At 39.2% G+C, this 19,170-nt stretch overlaps 1 protein-coding gene across 6 annotated transcripts in view; it reads left to right on the top strand.

Annotated features, from left to right (window-relative positions):
• The window catches only part of LOC126377806 (protein MON2 homolog), an 80,669-nt gene extending 74,739 nt beyond the window's left edge, over positions 1-5,930 (top strand). For 4 of the 6 annotated variants that reach the window (XM_050025669.1, XM_050025668.1, XM_050025664.1 and 1 more), the window contains 8 exons: positions 47-150; positions 577-728; positions 1,326-1,433; positions 2,226-2,325; positions 3,424-3,536; positions 4,250-4,286; positions 4,348-4,401; positions 5,796-5,930. In XM_050025669.1, coding sequence (XP_049881626.1) covers positions 47-150; positions 577-728; positions 1,326-1,433; positions 2,226-2,325; positions 3,424-3,536; positions 4,250-4,286; positions 4,348-4,401; positions 5,796-5,826 — 699 coding nt within the window. In that variant the 3' untranslated portion in view covers positions 5,827-5,930. Of the gene's footprint in view, positions 1-46; positions 151-576; positions 729-1,325; positions 1,434-2,225; positions 2,326-3,423; positions 3,537-4,249; positions 4,402-5,795 lie in introns of all 6 variants that reach the window. The other 2 variants (XM_050025667.1, XM_050025666.1) reach the window with 1 other exon arrangement.
• The last annotated feature ends 13,240 nt before the right edge of the window (positions 5,931-19,170 follow it).

The following is a 19,170-nucleotide window of genomic DNA, read 5'->3' as shown; positions in this document are numbered from 1 at the left end:
CATTGTTGTTCGAATTCTAACACCGAATTGTCCGTTTTATTGCAAGGTACTAGCAACGGGTTTGCCGTTAGCGAGAGAACGACCAGACGTGTATAAAGAGTTCTGGGAGACGCTGCCTAAAGTGTTGGAGACATTCATGTTTGAACCACCGTAAGTACAAACTCAGCCTTAGGTCCGTCCACTAATCACATCGCTCGAAAGGGGAGGTTCAGTAAAATCAGATAATATTACAAAAGGGAAGCGGGGGCTAGTGAAAAACCTCACGTGATTAATGGACAGCCCCTTATTACTCTCTCTTCCAGATAAAACTGAGTCAAAGATAAAAACATATCAGTAGATATAAAAAAGCCAGTCTAAGAGGACTAAAAATCGATCTAAATTTGATTGTTTTTCACATATTTATGAATTTTAATTAATAATCATATAATGGTTGCAACTTTTCATCACGTTTATTATGATGACCTTGATGTTTTAGACGTTTCTCAATTGTCTAGGTTATCATTTAATGTACGTCTATTGAGAAACATTACCAGGGAATATTTATGATAAATAATCTAAGTATTATGCCCCCAACAGTGTAGGCGGCACGTCCCACGCGCGTGAGATAGTGGTGGTGATCCGAGACGAGGTGTTGCGCGGCTCGCCACGCGTGCCCGCGACTCACATACAGCAAGTACTGGCGCTGATACGAGCCGGGTCACTGCACGTACAACCACCGAACCAGACACGTAAGTTATACATTCAACCGCCGAACCATAGTTGTAAGTTATACATTGAACCACCGAACTATACTCGTAAGTTATACACTCAACCACCGAACTATACTCGTAAGTTATACACTCAACCACCGTACTATACTCGTAAGTTATACATTCAACCGCCGAACCATATTCGTAACTTATAGATTCAACCGCCGAACTATACTCATAAGTTATAGATTCAACCACCGAACTATACTCGTCAGTTATACACTCAACCACCGATCTATACTCGTAAGTTATAGATTCAACCACCGAACTATACTCGTCAGTCATACATTCAACCACCGAACCATACTCGTCAGTTATACATTCAACCACCGAACTATACTCGTAAGTTATTCATTCAATCACCGAACCATACTCTTAAGTTATACATTTAACCGCCGAACCATATTCGTAAGTTATACATTCAACCACCGAACCATATTCGTAAGTTATACTTTCAACCACCGAACTATACTCGTAAGTTATACATTCAACCGCCAAACCAGACACCAAGAAAAATTTTAGTTTTGGTCCTAAAGCGATATTAAATAAAATAATTATAACTATTTTGTGTTGCAGAAAACGAACAAGAGTTACGGGAGCGAGAAGAGTTCGCGCGGACGTGTTTCGAGACGTTACTACAGTTCTCCATGCTGGAGGACATTGACTCACTCACAGGGGTGGAAAGTAAGTTCTATTCTTAGTACATTTAGGGTTGACCCATATATATAATAATAATATCTGTCAGCACTTTATCGCACTTGCCTATACTTCTATCCTTTTCTGTTACTCAGAACCGTCATTTGTTTACGCTTACGTTAATTCTGCCGTGTGCGGTCGCTCTCTCTCACTCTAGCAAATGACGGCTCTGAGTAACAGAAAAGGATAGATGTATGGGAAACTGTAATGAGGTGCTGACAAATGTGTTTTGACCCACAACCTTGCGGAGGACTTCTGTCCCACGCCTTTGAATAGTACTGACAGCTACTGCTGCCCTCTGTCAGGTTCCAGGTTACTGTCCCTGTGACTTGCCCCTCCCGTCCTGCTTTGCCGTACCGATGGTTCCCATATTCACCTCTGCAATCATTGAGGTTTTCATCCGTAACTCTAAGCAAGGGTCTACATTATACACCGTTAGTCTGGGTCCCTATCCGAACTCAGCCACCATCTCACTCCAGCCTACTGAAGTAAGGGCGCCTACTTCCGCGGGAAGGACGCGCCGAACAGGAATTGCCCCAGTGGAGGGCAGAGAAGATGACTCTGTCCCCCCTGGGGCCGGGTTGATGGTCTTGTAGGAAACCAAAACCAAAGGCAAAGATTTTAATGTACACCCAAAATGATTTAAAAGATTTGTTGCTGTTGCAGTTTCTTGCCATTTCTTCTCCTCAGCCACAACATCTTGCGAAATGACGTAGATTCAAAAATGTTGAATTGACCTTCTGATTTATGAATTTATTATTTAAATATCGTTTGTTTCAGATGATACCGACCCCTTAGCAATAGTTGCCCTGCTAGACAGGTTTCAAGAAGTCATATCTAGGTATACCAGGGATGATGATAGCACAGAACCTTTGCCAAGGTGAGTTGTCATATTCATAACACTACCATCTTACATGTGTCACGCTGGATGGTGAGGATATGGTATCCCGACGTGCCGGCAGAGTAGGGGAGTGATTGGTGATAACGATGATAAATTAGAAGCAAGCAGGAATATATACAGTTTATTAAAACACTTCACAAACAGAATACGAATATACATAGTTCACAATATACACACTTCACAAAAGAATCAAGAATTAGAGGGCACGGCCCTAAACAGTAAAATCCACTTGTGTTGTTTTTATGAAGGTCGGGGATGCAGTGAGTCAAAAAAGTGTAAAATGAAAGGAAATGCGGAATGGAATGAGAATTTCGTAATTTAAAATGATGACGGTCAGAACGAAAGGCCAGTATGTGCAGAGTTTGTACTCTGCTACACATGTGTCACGCTGCGGGACCAACCAACCGGAGGGGATATTGTACATACTCATGGTATAAGAAAACCAGCTATGCTCCACCCTATGACAAGCAGCCATTGCTAGCTCTTGATGACGTAAGAGTTACCACTGTGTTAGCATTAAATTGGCATCCCCAACATTTACAACAGTGTTTGAGATTTTATTATTGAAAATTTATTGAGTTACTGACGTAATGTTTTTACATTATAAAAAAAAATCATTAAAACTGTTTTCTTCTTCTCTCGTGTGGGTTGTGTCAAGGTTATTAAGCCGCCAAAAGCCCCTTTTTTTAACGTTGGGAAATGCGTTACGCATACCACGTCGCCCGGGGGGGCCACGTGGTTATGTGGGACTCCCCGGGTGTCGTCACCCGGTATACCCACTAAAACCCAACGGTGTTCCTCCTTGTCGCCGTGTGGCGGGGATACGGGAACGCAATTGAACACAACCGCGTCCCCGCTGGCGGATGCCCTTTGGGGCCCAGCGCCCATGGGAGCGCGTCAAGCGCCTCCCCCTCCGCCGAGGGTTGCCCGGAACACTTGGGGAGCCCTACGGCACGGGGCCAAAAGCCCTTGACATGACTCATGTAACAGCCACGTACTTATATCAGCCACAGCCACACGACCCCACACGATAGAAGAAGAATTAATAAATTACTCAAATGTTTTTTTTTTATACAGGCACCAGTTATCAGAAATATCGTTCGTTTTGAAAGCGATAGCGACGCTCACAGAGTCGATGAAGAAAGCGCCGCCCGGGAAAGTGGACGCTTTGGCGTGGCAGAAATTAATAGGTAACATACAAAACAAATCTTATTCACACAACTAAATAATATTTCTAACAGAGACATTAATAAAGTGTATGACTGTGTGTGTGCCTGTGGATGAATGTTATTGTAAAGTGTACTGTACGTGGAATTGAATTTCCGATTTTAATATTAAAAAATTAATATTACTCCACCAACAAGAGCGCAGCTCTTAAACAAAGAGAGAGAGGCTCTAATCTAATTGGTAATATCGCCGCTTAATTGTAATTGCAGAAAGTATTTTTTCGCCTTTGATTGGAAAGTTTTAAATAGAAGACTTATAAATAGATGGAACTTATAAATAAACAGATCTCCCTGTAAAATACACATTGCGCATTACGAATTTTAATATTTATTTTAAGTGCAATAAATCGTTTTGTATTGTATTGCGTCATGGCTTTTGTCCACTTTAGCATGAATTCATCAATGATACTAAAAAGATAAGACACGTACGAAATACAAAATTGTAAAATAACAAAAGATATGAAAAAGAATATATATTTTTTTATCTTTTTTAAAAGGTATACAAATATACTTTATTGCACCAAAATAAAAATAAACTAGTTACAAAAGAGACTTATCGTAACTAGGTCGCTTAAAGAGATTTCTTACAGACAACCAAATGGCGAGAAAGTATGTAAAAAAAACGACAAGGTATCTTTATGCTGCAATTATTGTCAAGTACCATGGTGTCCCCGCAGGAGTGTACCCGTCGCTGGCGGTGCTGGCGGCGCGCGGGCGCGTGGGCGGCGCGGCGCTGCGCGAGGCGCTGCTGCAGTACGCCGCGCTGCTGGCCGCGCCGCTCTAGCGCCGGCTGCTCTACACCATACACATATAGAGCACGAGGCTCTAGGTCGGTACCACACCACGATACACTACTTCCACACCTACAGTCATGACCAATATAATGTACCCACTTTACGACTCTGTCGCACTAACATATTTGATATTTAGTGAGACTTACAGTTCAATTTGTCAAAAAATTTAATGTGACATGGTACCAAAGTGTGTATATTAATGCTCGTGACCGTACCAACTGTTAGCGACACCGCGACACGAAAAGGGACGGATGATTGACAATTATTAATTTTAAAATTATTGAGTGATCGAATGAATAACACAGGCGAATAAAATAGGCATCTCGCTGATATGCAATCTCTTTGACTTGTGCTGTCAACTTAATTCTGTCGGGTTATGGGCCATATAAAATTTTGGAAGGGTTGTTTGAATTTCTGCACACAATTGACGTATATTCCATTAATTTTATGCCTGTCGATTACCCGTCCCTTTCCATTTCAGCGGATAAGAAAAAGGTCACATCAAATCACTTCATCTAGCAAAGCAATATTGCTATATGACATTGTTTTAAGTTTACGCGGTTATTGGTGCTAATTCCTGTAAATACCATCTAATTTTATTTTAAGTTATATCTGTCCTTTTCTTATCCGCCGAAAAGGAAAGGGACGGGTAATCGACAAGCATAAAATTTATGGAACACACGTCAATTTTAAGCACAAATCTAAACCAACCGTCTAAAAATTTTACGTCAGTCAATAACCCGACACATTAATTTACTCATTCTTCCTAAAATTAAGAGCTGTGAATCATCCGTCCCTTTCCTTTTCGACGGATACGAAAATGACGGATATAACCTAAAATAAAATTAGGCGGTGTCTGCAGGAATCGGGGCCATTATGTGTTTTGCTATAAGACATTTGTTTGCATTGCGCACTTACTTTTATATGCGAAAATGACAATGTTTTTTGAATGAATTGCGTCGATGTGGCCTTTTCAACCTTCCAGGAATCAGCACCAACATCTAAACATGGGTGTTAATGACACCATAACGAATACTGGGGGATGATTCAAACCATGATTCTGAGTTAATATCAAGTGGAATTTTGCGTCGCAAGATACATGTATTTTTTTGTGTTTTCTTTAATTATTTTCAATTCTATACTTTCTGTACAAGTACATACAAGTAGATAGAGTGTTAGTGACATCGTAACAAATACTGAGGGGGATGATTCAGACCATGATTCTGATTTGATATCAAATGGATTTTCCTGCCGGAAAATTCATGAAAGTTTTAGTGTCTTTTTAAATTATTTTCCGTTCCATACTTTTGCGCCGGAAAATTTCACCTGATATCAAATCAGAATTATAGTCTGAATCATCCCCCTCAGTATTCATTACGATGTCATTACCTGTATATTCCAAAGGCTAATGTTATACACTTGTCCGCAGTGACGTCATAACCCGACGAGAGGAGCAGTGACGCCACGCGGTTGGAAGCATTCCATAGACGAACACTTGTGATTATTAGCGATTGTTTATAACAATAACATTTGTATAGGTATCCAATAAATTATGTATCCCGTTCGTGTGTTGATTTCAGTTGTTTCGTAGTGGTGTGACAAGTTACGGTTTTTTGTGAATGTGTTGCGGGGAAAGGGTTGGCAAGGCCGAGTTTTTAAAGCTACATTCATATTTAACACGTTCCAGCGTAGTAGCTTTTTGTCGTGACTTATTGTAGATAAACATTAACTACTAACAAGCCTCAGGCCTCAGACAACGGGCCTGAGGGTGCCCATTGGGCGCGAACATCTCAGGGCATAGATTTACTACTACCGTAGATTGAACATCAACGCTCAAAAACTGGGACGCAAAGTTACTGTTAATATAGCGACGTTGACAGTACTTTACCTCAGTGCGCGATTAGGCGCCGAACTGGTAACACGGGAAAGTGCGTGGTAAAAACTTGCAAAAATAGAAGCTCAAAGCCATGTTTTCGCCGCATTTTTGTATCAAGCGCTGTATCTACGATAGTGGTAAATCAATGTCTCAGGGCGTCGTCTGAGATGAAAGTCACCATACGTAAGGTCGTATTTGAAAAATCACATATTTATAAAAACGGCAGTATGTATATGTTTTTGTATGCAATCGCGCATATTATGTATTGTAACAAATACTTTATTGCACACAAAAGATAAATAGAATGATTACAATAGGCATCTGCATTGCTAAGTAACAATCGTGCGTGCGTTGCGTGTACGTAGGTACTTGAATAGAGAAGATTTTCTTATTTATTATTTATTTATTTATTCACAAAGAGGTATTATAATATTTACATAAAAATAGTCTCGCCAAACTGCAGAGCATGGCTCGTTACCTTAGCCTAATTATAATACCTACCTATATCTAACAGTAATATAAATCTAAAAATCTGTTTTGTTTTTATATAAACGGTTATTTGGATTAGAAGACAGTGTTGCCAACGTAGAGATAATAATTTATGAATAGTAGCTTTAGAAATTCGGCCCGTAATTCTATTATACGTTTTTATGAATAGTTTTGTCGTCACACGTAATATTAACTAAAATTCACGAATTTCAATGCATTAGTGTTGATAAATAAAGTAGTTAGTTCTATGAAATTTGACCTAGTGTGTATGAGTAGAAGGTTTATATTTGTATCCGTGGACAGAGGGTTCTATTTTCAATGTTCTTCAGCAGTAGTGTAGTGTCTTAGGTCAAAGATAAATTATAGAATTCTGATAACTAAATAAAGACAGATCTAAAACTAACGAAAATAATTGTCTTTTTTCTATGTAATTTGTAGAAAAACGTAATAATAAGTGTGACATTTTATCACGTTTTTCTATGACGTCACAGTGCGCTTTTTCATATAAATTTTATAACTTCGTGTTTTGACGTTTAGTAAAAAGTAACTGATTTGACTAGTTGGAAACTAGCCTATCAAAACAAGACAACAATAAAGTACTTAGTTCCGAATTCAAATTCTGATACACGATAAATCTGATAATTGATGAACATGTAAATTAGCATTCGTTTGTATTCAGAAATGCGAAAATTTGCGAGGGACATTTTGAAAATAGAAGCCCTGTTACCTTGTTTGGCAGTTACCTATTACGTGTTTATGAACTGTGTTGCGTCGTTATCGAGTAGATATAAGGAAGTATTGTTAAGTTCCGTTGTCGAATGCTGAAATGTATGAAAATAAGGCTCAAAATGGTCTTTGGATTGCGTTGACTTAGAAGCTTTTTTACAGCTTCAACGGACCGCAGACCGCAATTCAACTCGATAACTCTACTCATTCTCGAGATAAAGGGTCTCGATGGACAGACAGACAGTTGGACGGACAACTAAGTCTTCTTCTATCGTGTGGGTTGTGAGGTGGAGTACCAACCCCATCAACCCTGGTGTCAGAGTCACTATTGAGCCGCCAAAGGCCCCTGACATGGCTCATGTAACGACTACTTACTTACATCAGTAAGTAGTAACCGGGACCAACGGCTTAACGTGCCTTCCGAAGCACGGATCATCTTACTTTTTGGACAATCAGGTGATCAGCCTGTAATGTCCTAACCAAACTAGGGATCACACAGTGATTTTTATGATATGTCCCCACCGGGATTCGAACCCGGGACCTCCGGATCGTGAGCCCAACGCTCAACCACTGGACCACGGAGGTTGTTGGTCGTCGGACAACTAAGTGATAGAATAGAATAACTTTATTCCCAAAACAGTGAAGTTTACAAAGGCATTTACTTACATAAATTAAGATTAACAATTTGTGACTAGTAGCTAACACTGCCCAGGGAAATGGGACTGATCCTATAAAGGTTCCGTTTTTCCTTTTCAAAAAACATAGGAAACATTCAGCTGCTTGTCTTCCCGGGCATATCGTAAAATCCGACAGAGGGATTCTTTCTTCATAATCCTTAGAATTATGATAGGCTGATTCCTTGTTACCATAAGGTTCATCATATCAGTGGCTCCAAGTTGTCTGATTACTCCTGTCTGCCCACCCCATTAGGGATTACGGGCGTGAGTTTATAACTTATTTCTTTAAGAACGCCATTTGCTTAAGTAATCAGATAGCGGAGAATTCACTTGACCGCAACTCGCTACGGCTATCATATTTCGCAATGAACATAATACTCAATGTAATCTGTATAATTTAGCTAGTTTATTCTAAAATCATAACAGAAGCTCACGACTCTATCCCATTTGGGGTAGTCAGAGGTACATCCGTTGCAAGATGAACTAAGTACCCACACTTCACCGAGCTTTCTGTTAGACCAAAGTGTTAGGTGGTGAGCCTTATCGCCGTCTAATGGTCGAGACAACTCTGTTAGTGAAAATTGCACGTAAGGTAAATCAACTCTAATAAATAAATAAACTAATCTCTCTCTTTTTCTCTGTTCGTATCAACAGTGGCTGCAAGTTGTCTTTGATTACTTGTGGCTCTGCCCACCCCATTAGGGATTATGGGCGTGAGTTTATGTATGTATGTATGTAATCTCTCTCTTTATTTAAGAGCTGCGCTCTTGTCGGTAGAGTAATCGCCTTCAATACTCCATAGATACGGCGTGTAGAACGGTGGTTGCCCCAATCGCCATCCGTTCCGCAGTACACCGACCAATTTCTCAATCGGTGATGTTTTAGCTAGAGCCCTACCAGAATCCATTTCCTCGGCCTCCAACCAGTACTGATACCGCTGCTGCCCGGCATCAGGGGTGCGCTTTTGAAGTAGCGGCGCCTACTCGCTACGTCACAAGATCGTCATAGAACCTAAGTAGCATTTTATAGGTTAGCCCGTCCCAGTGAGCTACGTTCTGCTAATCCTGTCGCTGTTTGGTCGGGGACTGCTTATTTTTATATTCGCGGTTAACCATCATATCAGATGGCCGTTCCACTATCCGCCACCTGTGGACCCCGTAGATGGCCTACAGCCCAGCCTACTACACTAACTAGTATTAGTATATTATTAAAAAAAAATAACTATAAGTAAATAAATAATAAACTATATACTTATGACTCATCAAGTGTAGGTAATATGATGCCACCGAATCTCCTATCTAATTGTTATAAAATTAAAGAATAAGAATAAAATAAATTTATTGCCAGTAACAGCCTATTTGGAAGTATTTGACAACGGAACTTTTAACCGTATATTATGAACTGTCTTACTTTTATAAAGATTAACATTAGCAACTGCCATGCAGCTACTTTTGTAAGGACTGAAAAATATTCAATAACGGACTTTCCAGGCTTCATTCTCCAGTAAAATAGATGGCGCTGCCGATGGGGTTGGTAATACACCTCACAATCCACACGATAGAAGAATACCCCAGGCTGTCACTAGTGGCAAGTCGCCTAAATATATTTATAAAGTTTATATTATAGAAAGATGCCGCGGGAGCGTATCCGGCGGGAACCAAATATGCACAAAACGATCACAGTTGAGTTGTCTCATAAGGCAACTATCGTGTTAGAAAACTTTCCACGTCATTCATTGCTTCTTTGGTTTCGCGCAACGACAACCAGCGCTTGTGTTACTACGCAATGAACGACGCGTATATCGATGTAGCGGTCTAGCCAGAATTCGTCGCTAACTGACCAATCTGAAATTTGTGGCGAATCTGATTTGCACCTTTTGTCATTTTGTCAATAAGACACAAATTATTTTAGCAAAACATTACAGATACGTCAGTTTGCAAAGTCACCCACGAATCGTAAAAAAAATAATAATAATAAAAAAGTTTATTTAGGTAAAATCTACGACACACCTATACATTGTCTTGGTGCGACCGCTTCACATGCCGACGTGAGTTAACAGACGACATGCGTACACGTGTAATTTATTGCTGAGCGCATATCGTCCTTGTTTCTATGCTCTGTGCTTGGGTCAGTCTCCTTCAGCTTTTCAACTGAGCAGACTATACACTTGTCTACGAACAGTTCTTACAAACGTAACTGCACGGCTAGTATATTGTAGTACCATCACATTTCAATGTGCAATGTTAGAGCTGTAGCCATATGAATAGCTTTATAATAGCCAGTGATGTCTTAGCATTATTTCAGCATACTCAACTTAAAAATGAACTTTGAAATTGAGGTAAATCTTATTCTAGAGTTATATTATAATGTGGCCTACATTGAAGCAATTCATATTGCTGTATGTTTGTTGATTGCGTACTTCTATATGCGCAAATGTCCAATTGCTTTTTAGATGAATTGCTTCAATGTGGCCATTTTAGCCAAGTTTTTTTCTGTTTCAATAGTGTTTACTACAGTTGTCATGTCCAATAATGAAAAAGAATTCGTCAGTTGTTTAAGTTACACTTATCTCTTAAGGGTTAGACAGAGATCATGTACTTCTCCTGTCGTGTGGGTTGTGAGATGGATTACCACCCACATCAACCCTGGTGTCAGGGTTACTGTTGAGCCGCCAAAGACCCCTGACATAACGACTACGTACTTACATTAGTAAGTACATGATAATGTTGTTGGTCGATGTACTGAAAAGTTCAGCAACAGTTCAGTTATAGTTTATTTTCTGTCGATTTATGGCTCTGTCTACCCCACTAAGGATTAAGGCGTGTTTTTATAGTTAACCTAATAATTTGTCCAAGAGTATCATAGTGTAAATTGCAATTTTAGCATATTCTATTGAAACTGGAATCAAGGAAAGTACTTTATGTTACCTTGTTAGTATATAAAATCTTCCTAAATACTAGTACATCAATGTCAGTGCCCTAATTCGATAGTACATTAGACCTACTTCTATAAAATCTAGACAAAATAATGTATGTGCTTATAAAATTGCTCAATCTTTACTTACTTCAGACCCTGCTGCATGGGTTACGTATCTAGTCTCCATAGACGCGACATACAACTCTGTCTTTGACCTATGGACTATTTTGACGTGACTTGTTGTACATTTGCCTCGGATGGTGTCAACTACTTGGCCGGATAAATGGGGTGCGCTAACAGACGCAACGTACCGTCACACGTCTATTTTGGTCAAAGCCCGCGAAAAATTTCGCATCGATTGCGATACGTAACCCATGCCGCAGAAGCTGAATGCAATAATAATTCTTAGATACATAGTAATAAAGCTGATTATACTAAATACTAACTAGAAAAAAATAGTACCTACTTAGGATAATTCTCACTGAAATCATGCTAAGATAACCGAACATTTAAATTAGTTTAAAATAAGCTTCCATAAGTATAAATTATTTTCATATAAATTTGGATATTTTATGTTTGTTTATTATATAAAGTGATTAATTATATGTATAGTTTGATTACGGCGGATTAGTGTGAAATGTTCAGTATTTTTTAATACGATAGTTGGTGCTGATTCCTGTAGACACCATCTAATTTTATTTTAAGTTATACCTGTCATTTTCTTATCCTCTGAAAAGGAAAGGGACGGGCAATCGACAAGCATAAAGTTTATGGGACACAAGTTAATTTTAGGCAGCAATTTAAAAATCCCTCCCAAAGTTTTATATTGGCTAATAACCCGGCAGAATTAAGTTGACAGCACATGTTAAACAGGTTGAATATCAGCGGGATGTTTATTTTATTCGCCCGGGTTATTCATTCATTCACTCATTCAATTTAAAATTAACAGTTGTCAAATCATCCGTTCCTTTTCTTTTTGGCGGATAAGAAAATGACGGATATAACTTAAAATGAAATTAGGAGGTGTCTGCAGGAATTAGGGCCATTGTGTTTGAGTGCGTTAGTATGACGCTGTTGCTGTCTGGTGATTCTTGTCTCAAAAGTTAGTTAACAGTACTAAAACTAACTATAAAAGTATTTTAAGTCATAAGACAGAATGTCCTTTTAAAATCCAAACCCCCTTTTAAGGGTGCTTTTCCACCAGAGATGTGCTATGCTACGATGTTATAGATGCGTTTGATATCCACCAATCATATTCATTTGTGCACATAGCTTAGCACTGGTGGAAACGGATTCAACTAAGATATGATTCTTCTTCTTCTTATCGTGTCGATGGCAAACTAAACTGTATCGACCCAAAACTTGGCAACAAGTATGGTGCTATCTGCAGCGCTCATCAGATCCTCCTGCGTGCAGGTGTTCGGGCACACAGGACACGATGTAAGATGTTCCATCGTTTGGGGAACAGTGCCGCACTTGCACTTTAAGTCCGAGCCATCCGAGAAACCCCACCTATATGATTAATCAATATGATTCTTTTTATATGGAAGGATGCGTGCTATGGAAGTATGCTAGGGACGCGTGCTATGGATGCGTGCTAGGGATGCATGCTATAGATGCGTGCTATGAATGTGTGCTATGGATGCGTGCTATGGATGTTTGCTAGGGACGCGTGCTATGGATTCATGCTATGGATGCTCGCTATGAGCCATCGCGAGTGGTGTAGCTTTGTGCAGAGCAGAGTACCTACAGTATGCCCGCGTTTTTCGCTGAAAGGAGACATCCCATCGTGGAAACAAAAATGCGCAACTTTAGCGCACAGCTACTTTGCGGCGGCGCGTCTTCGTAGCACATCTTTCACAGCTAACTAGCGTAGTATTGGTGGAAACAGTCACATATTTTCGTAGCGTAGATTTCACATCTTCGCAACATAGCTGCATAGCACATCTCTGGTGGAAAAGTACCCTAACTAGTATATGAAAAGGTCGTCGTGTGCATTATAACCTGCAGGGTCAAAAATTAAAAATCGACTATCATGCAAGGAGATCCCTTCTTATCACAGGAAAGCTAAAACCTTAGTATGATCGGCTACTTATCAAAAAATATATTCTCACCCTCAACTCCCTCCTATTTCTCTATTTTATTATTCTATGGCTCACCTTTTGTGCTGTCCTAAGTGCCCTAATACCTGCACTATTAAAGACCTTTACGAAGCCACTGACATTGCCGTAAGCGTGGCCAATTATTGGTCAGCAAAAATTTAGTATCGATCGCCATCGACTCGCAAAGAAGAAGAAAAAATATATTATATTGTATACAGTATCTTACGAAAAGTAATTATAAAATTGCAGCCTTTGACATAAAATGTACATTGCCGGTAAAGTGGCTTTGGAATTCGAGAAGCAGTAGAGCTATTATAGTTATCTGCTTGCAGGAGTAGTATTACAAGCGAGTGGGGTTAAACCGGCGACACGGTTCTCATACAAAATGCGCGTTAGGGCATTTCCAAGCTCTTTTATTCCGTGTTATTGAACAACACGGCGAGCCTAAAATAGTAGTCGGCTAAGTCAATGATCTCATCATAAATATACTTGTTGATGTGAGCCGTAGCGATAAGGAAGTGTGTGGGTGGGCTTGTTGCTGTGTCAACTACTGGCCAGGATTATAGTAGTTGAGATTAACATCGTCCTTAGAGCGCTATTACATCTTTCAAACACGCACCGACAAAATTTCAGTCGACCTTACTGTACTGTGATCGTTATTTGTAGGGTCATATGCTGTTCGTCGAGGAGTGAGGAGAAGAGAACCACAAAAAAAAAGTTTTCATCTCGAGCTCCTCCGTGCTTCGAAAGGCACGTTAAGCCGTTGGTCCCGGCTGCATTAGCAGTCGTTAATAACCATCAATCCGCACTGGGCCCGCGTGATGGTTTAAGGCCCGATCTCCCTATCCATCCATAGGGAAGGCCCGTTCCCCAGCAGTGGGGACGTTAATGGGCTGGTGATGATGATGCTGTTTGTCAGAATATTGTGGTAATATTGACAACAGTGGACATTAGGGAATGCAATCCCGATCTCGTGAGATCTCGTCTAATATTTCGGGATCAATCCCGAAGCATAATATGACGAGATCCACATGAGCTCCATCAGCTCATTCCACCAAGTCCATTCCATCTGAGGACATCCAGATGTACGGCGGGTTACCATCCTTACTTGGTTGACATACCACTAATCCGCACCAAGCGCTTCGCTTCATCCTTCATAATGCGCGCAGCCAAGGAATGGGATGGGCTGCCGGCGTCGGTGCTTCCTGAATCTTATAACCTGTGGTCCTTTAAATCACGGGTGAATAGGCATTTTCTGGGTAAGCTCGTTCCAACGCCGATCTCTTCTTCTCCTCGTGGAAGAACGAAGTCAAGAGCAAACCCATTTTAATTTAAAAAAAAAAAGATCCCGCTCGAGATTGACGGGATTGGGCAGCAGTAGTCTTTTTACGTAGGTAACTTTGTTTTTTTACGTAGCTACTTTCAAAATCACCCGTAACTACCTTCTGATCTCCTTCAGTTACACTTTTTGTTTTGATTATGCTGATTTCGAAAGAAACTTTAATTATTTCGTTAGTAATATTGAAGAAAAGTTTTTTCTTTCAAAAATATTTTGTTTATATAACCTCACTATCACGAACAAGCAGTTGTCATCGTTTTCAGCCATCCTAACTTTTTATGAACTAGACGAGATCTCGAAAATTTCGAGATCTCGCGGGATTGATATTTTCAATCCCGCGGGATCTCGAATTTGCGATCTTGAGTCGGGATTGGATTCCCTACATGGATAACGCTGCACCGAGAAGAGCGTGGCTCTTAAATTAGTGATGACTAGCATTGCAATGTTTACGATGATGACTGACAACAAACCATCGGTAGAATTAGTGCGGACAGAGTTTAGAAAGTGGACCTTATTATTACGCATCATTACTTACTTTTTACCGACTTCAAAAAAGGAGGAGATTCTCGATTCGACCGTATATTTTTTTAATGTTTTTTAGGGAAAAATAGGGCAGTGGTTTCCCTCTTGCCGAATGACGCCCAGAGTAGTCTATTACAAAGCCATACTAGGACTCCTGTCCTCCGCCTCTGAATAGTACTGACAGTTACTGCTGCCCTCTGTCAGGTATGTTATTATTACTACAGTGATCCTTATTTGCAAGGGTCATAATAATATTGTAAGATTTTTATATGTCGGTTCCGCGACAAATGTGACCATACCACTACCACTTCCGTTTTCCATCTTTCAGATCTAAGTCGGTAACTTTCGTTCTCTGTCGGATCACTTCGGATTATAATAAATAATAATAAAAATCGTTTATTTCGGACAAAGTCCATAGAATGTTAGTATACAAACGACTTATAAACTAGTGTTAGTAGGACAATATTCGGGCGATCATAAATTCAAATTATAGGGTGTGAAGCTCCATCTCCATTTTTAGAAGGGGGGAGTCCCACCTATCACGGATTATATCTCTGAGAGAAAATTAAGAAGATGGCGTCTAAAACAAGCTTTATCTCTGTCTCGCACTCGACGTAGAAGGACGGCCTTATTTTTAGAGTTGTCAGACTAAAGTAAAATTAAGTTTAGTTTACCACCAAAATTATAACAGAGACAAGAATCATCTCAGAACGGCAGGTAACTTGATTTATAGATTTTACGTACGTATCTGAAACCGAACGTATTGTTATTTAAATAAATTACGACAAACATAATTTGCATCTTATTTACTAATAATAATATACTTATTAGTAGAGGCCCATTTGCTTGGATGACAAAAGTGCAGATAAATTGTATTTAATAGTCCATACGAATTCCATCGTTTCGCAAATTTTAACTTTAACCTAGTTAATACTCATGTTAGATATTGAGATATTTACTTTTTTTTACCTTTGATGGGTTTGATCTTGGCCCCAGACTTGCCCGAAGGCATTGACGAGGCCTAAGATGGAGCTCGCCCAGAAGGACTTGCAGATAATGAATCCCCCTCATAACCCACACGATAAGAAGAAGATGGTCAAGCCAACTAGTGTTAGTGAAAACTGCACTTATAAATTAATAACTCATTGGCGCAAGTCCAGTACCGGGGTAATATAATAATAGGCAGGTGCATATAACAGGTATCGTGTTGCGGGTATTGGATTGCATTCACGTAGTAAGTACTCCCGCATTATAGTACTCTGTGGAATTGCGTAGTGGCATACAATGTTATGCGGCAATGCAGGACGGAAGGGGAAAATCACAGGGACTGTAACCTGGAACCTGACAGAGGGCAGCAGTAACTGTCAGTACTATTCAGAGGCGGAGGACAGGAGTCCTAGTACGGCTTTGAAATAGACTATTCTGGGCCATCCCACTTGCGTCAGACAGAGTACTGCGGGGCGCAAGGCAAGAGGGAAACCACTGCCCTATTTTTCGTTAAAAAAAGTAGCATGGAGAGTTAGGAGAATGCTACACTGATAAGAGCGTGGCTCTTAAATTAGTGATGATACAATGTTACCTACTAAAGTACGCACATGCATCTAATAAAAGATGTCCTACGTCGTCATAATACAATACTAAGACAATCTAGTGAAAAAGACAGTATTTTCGAAACGTCAAAACGAATATTGCATTGAAAATATATTACGATTTTAAAAATATCAATCTAAACAAAATACTAGATCTTACTTAATGTACTTACCCATTTTATAATTGATATTTGACCCGGTGTTTGTTAGCGCCTCGCGCCTGCGTGGTTTTCACTATAAGGCAACGGTGTGCCCACTGCTGGGATCATACGTCCCTTCAATCAACCGGAGGGAATACAAAAAAGGTAATGCATAATTTATTTCTTCTACTTACAACAAAGAATAAAAAACAAAAAAGTTTCAGTGCAGTTTTCACTAAAACAGTGCTCGACCATTATAGACGGCGATACGGCTCACCTGTCACGTTGGCCTAACAGAAAGCTCGTTGAAGTGTGGGTACTTAGTTCACCTTGCGAGTGATGTAGGTACCTCTGACTACTGCAATTGGGATATTGTCGTGAGCTTCTGTTATATTACTTCTAACAAAAAAAAAACAAAGGGACAGCGTCCTGTCGAACATGATGGATTATAGGTAAGAGGGATAGGCCGATCCCTTATCATCATACGGTTTATCATTATCCACCTTAGGACTATGTATCAAAAGTGGCTGCAAATAGTTTCTTGATTATTTGTAGTTCTGCCCACTCCTTCGGCGGCGGGCGTGAGTTTATGTATGTATTTATGTGTACTTCTAACACACTTCTACATCTCGTCTAACGAAAACATTCGGAAGTATAAACCCGCGTTGGAAGTATGTGATCAGTGCATCGGCACGTTTAAAATAACCATATGGTTCACCGAACCCTAACCTTATGTAGCTGGAAATAACCGCAGTCCCCAACTGAGATTCCTGTCTCACATTTTTTACCTTTATTAACATTTCATGCACGGCCAAAAGACGGAATGAAATGCATTAAATTTCAGAAATCGCAATCCTTTATTCAAAGTAATCAAGGTAAATTTAACAATTTTGAATCTACTTACGTTATTTCCCAAGGTGCTATGCCCGAGGAGAAGAAATGACAAGAAACTGCAACAGCAACACATCTTTTAGATCAATATTCCGTTCCGATTACTGTCTGCAGGTTTTGTTGTATAATGTAATGGGTACCACGTATAAAATACATAATATAACAAACTAAACTAAAATATAAACTAATTTCTTCGATCGCGTGTTGAAGGCCAAATTCTTTAAATGTCATTTATCCATGTAGAATAAAATGAATGATAGGCTTAAACATCAAGTGACATCACCATTTAAGCGGGTTACAAAGAAGGATGTTATTTGCAATTGCTATTTCATTGAAAACTACAGTTTAAGGTCAGGTTAACTCATATAGATATAAAGTCATAGCCATTTACAACGTCATAAGTACTAAATATAGACTGTTATTAATATTAATGTGTTGTTGTTTATGTGAAATGTCCTTAGAAAAGGTTCAGCACGACCTAGGCGTGCGAAGGACGTAATATACGATCCCGGCGACGCCCGATTAGTACTCTAGCCAAAGAGGTTTGTGAACCAATTGATGTGTAATTTATGAAGTGTTAAATTTTAAAAAAATCAAGACTCTTTTTAGTGACATCGCATTAGTTAAATTATGATAAATGCTTTAGGAGTTAGGAGGCAACAAACGAGTATACACACATACATACATACATACATAGCGCATAATGCTGCTTTTGCTTCGCCGCAGTCGGCTAAATAATACAATGAAATGTTTACAACCACTGTCACCAAAGATATGCCGGTCTTGCCTTATTTTAAAAAATAATCATTTATCTGAGTAATGAAAGCTAATATTCACAAATCTGTAAAGTACGTATCAAAATGGCATTGTTGGTTCACCGCCTAAAACTATTTACATACCTACGTAAAAAAAAATTAAAAAAAAGTTTATTTAGTTTTTAAGTATGTTTTTCAATTTTCATACGTCTAGGCCTACGATTTGTTACTAATAATAGGTACATTTTTCTTTTGTGGACGGACTTGCCCATAGAGATAGTGGACTTGCCTCACACTGCACTGGAAGACCGTCTACTTACCAAGTTTAAAAAAAAAAAGTTTGTATATCAAAATATTAAGGCGCTTTCTCTTATATTTAGACTTATATAAATAGCCAAGTAAATTATCTATCATACCCGATCATATGACTTGGTCTACAAATAATATCTTCTTCAATAAATCCAATCAAACTCATATTTTAAAACATTATGCCGGTCTTCCCCACATTGACCTTACATAATTTTATTATTCCAAATACAATGTAATGGCAGAAGCATAAATAAAAATAATCGTTGCTTGATATTTGGATCACATTATGTATCTAGAATGATGTTCCTTCTCTTTATATTTTGATCAGAATAATAATGGGTGGAAGATGTAATTGTGCCTGGGTGGAATAAAAAGGGATATCATTTATACCCTAAAACCAAAATAAAAATGCATAGGTAATATGTTAAACTGTTATCCATGAAATTAGAAGGTTAAACGAAGATAAATCTGTA

Source organism: Pectinophora gossypiella, chromosome 24 (genome assembly GCF_024362695.1).
Source record: "Pectinophora gossypiella chromosome 24, ilPecGoss1.1, whole genome shotgun sequence".
Lineage (NCBI taxonomy): Eukaryota > Metazoa > Arthropoda > Insecta > Lepidoptera > Gelechiidae > Pectinophora > Pectinophora gossypiella.
Note: the sequence above shows the minus strand (reverse complement) of the source record. Positions and strands in the feature narration are given on the sequence as shown.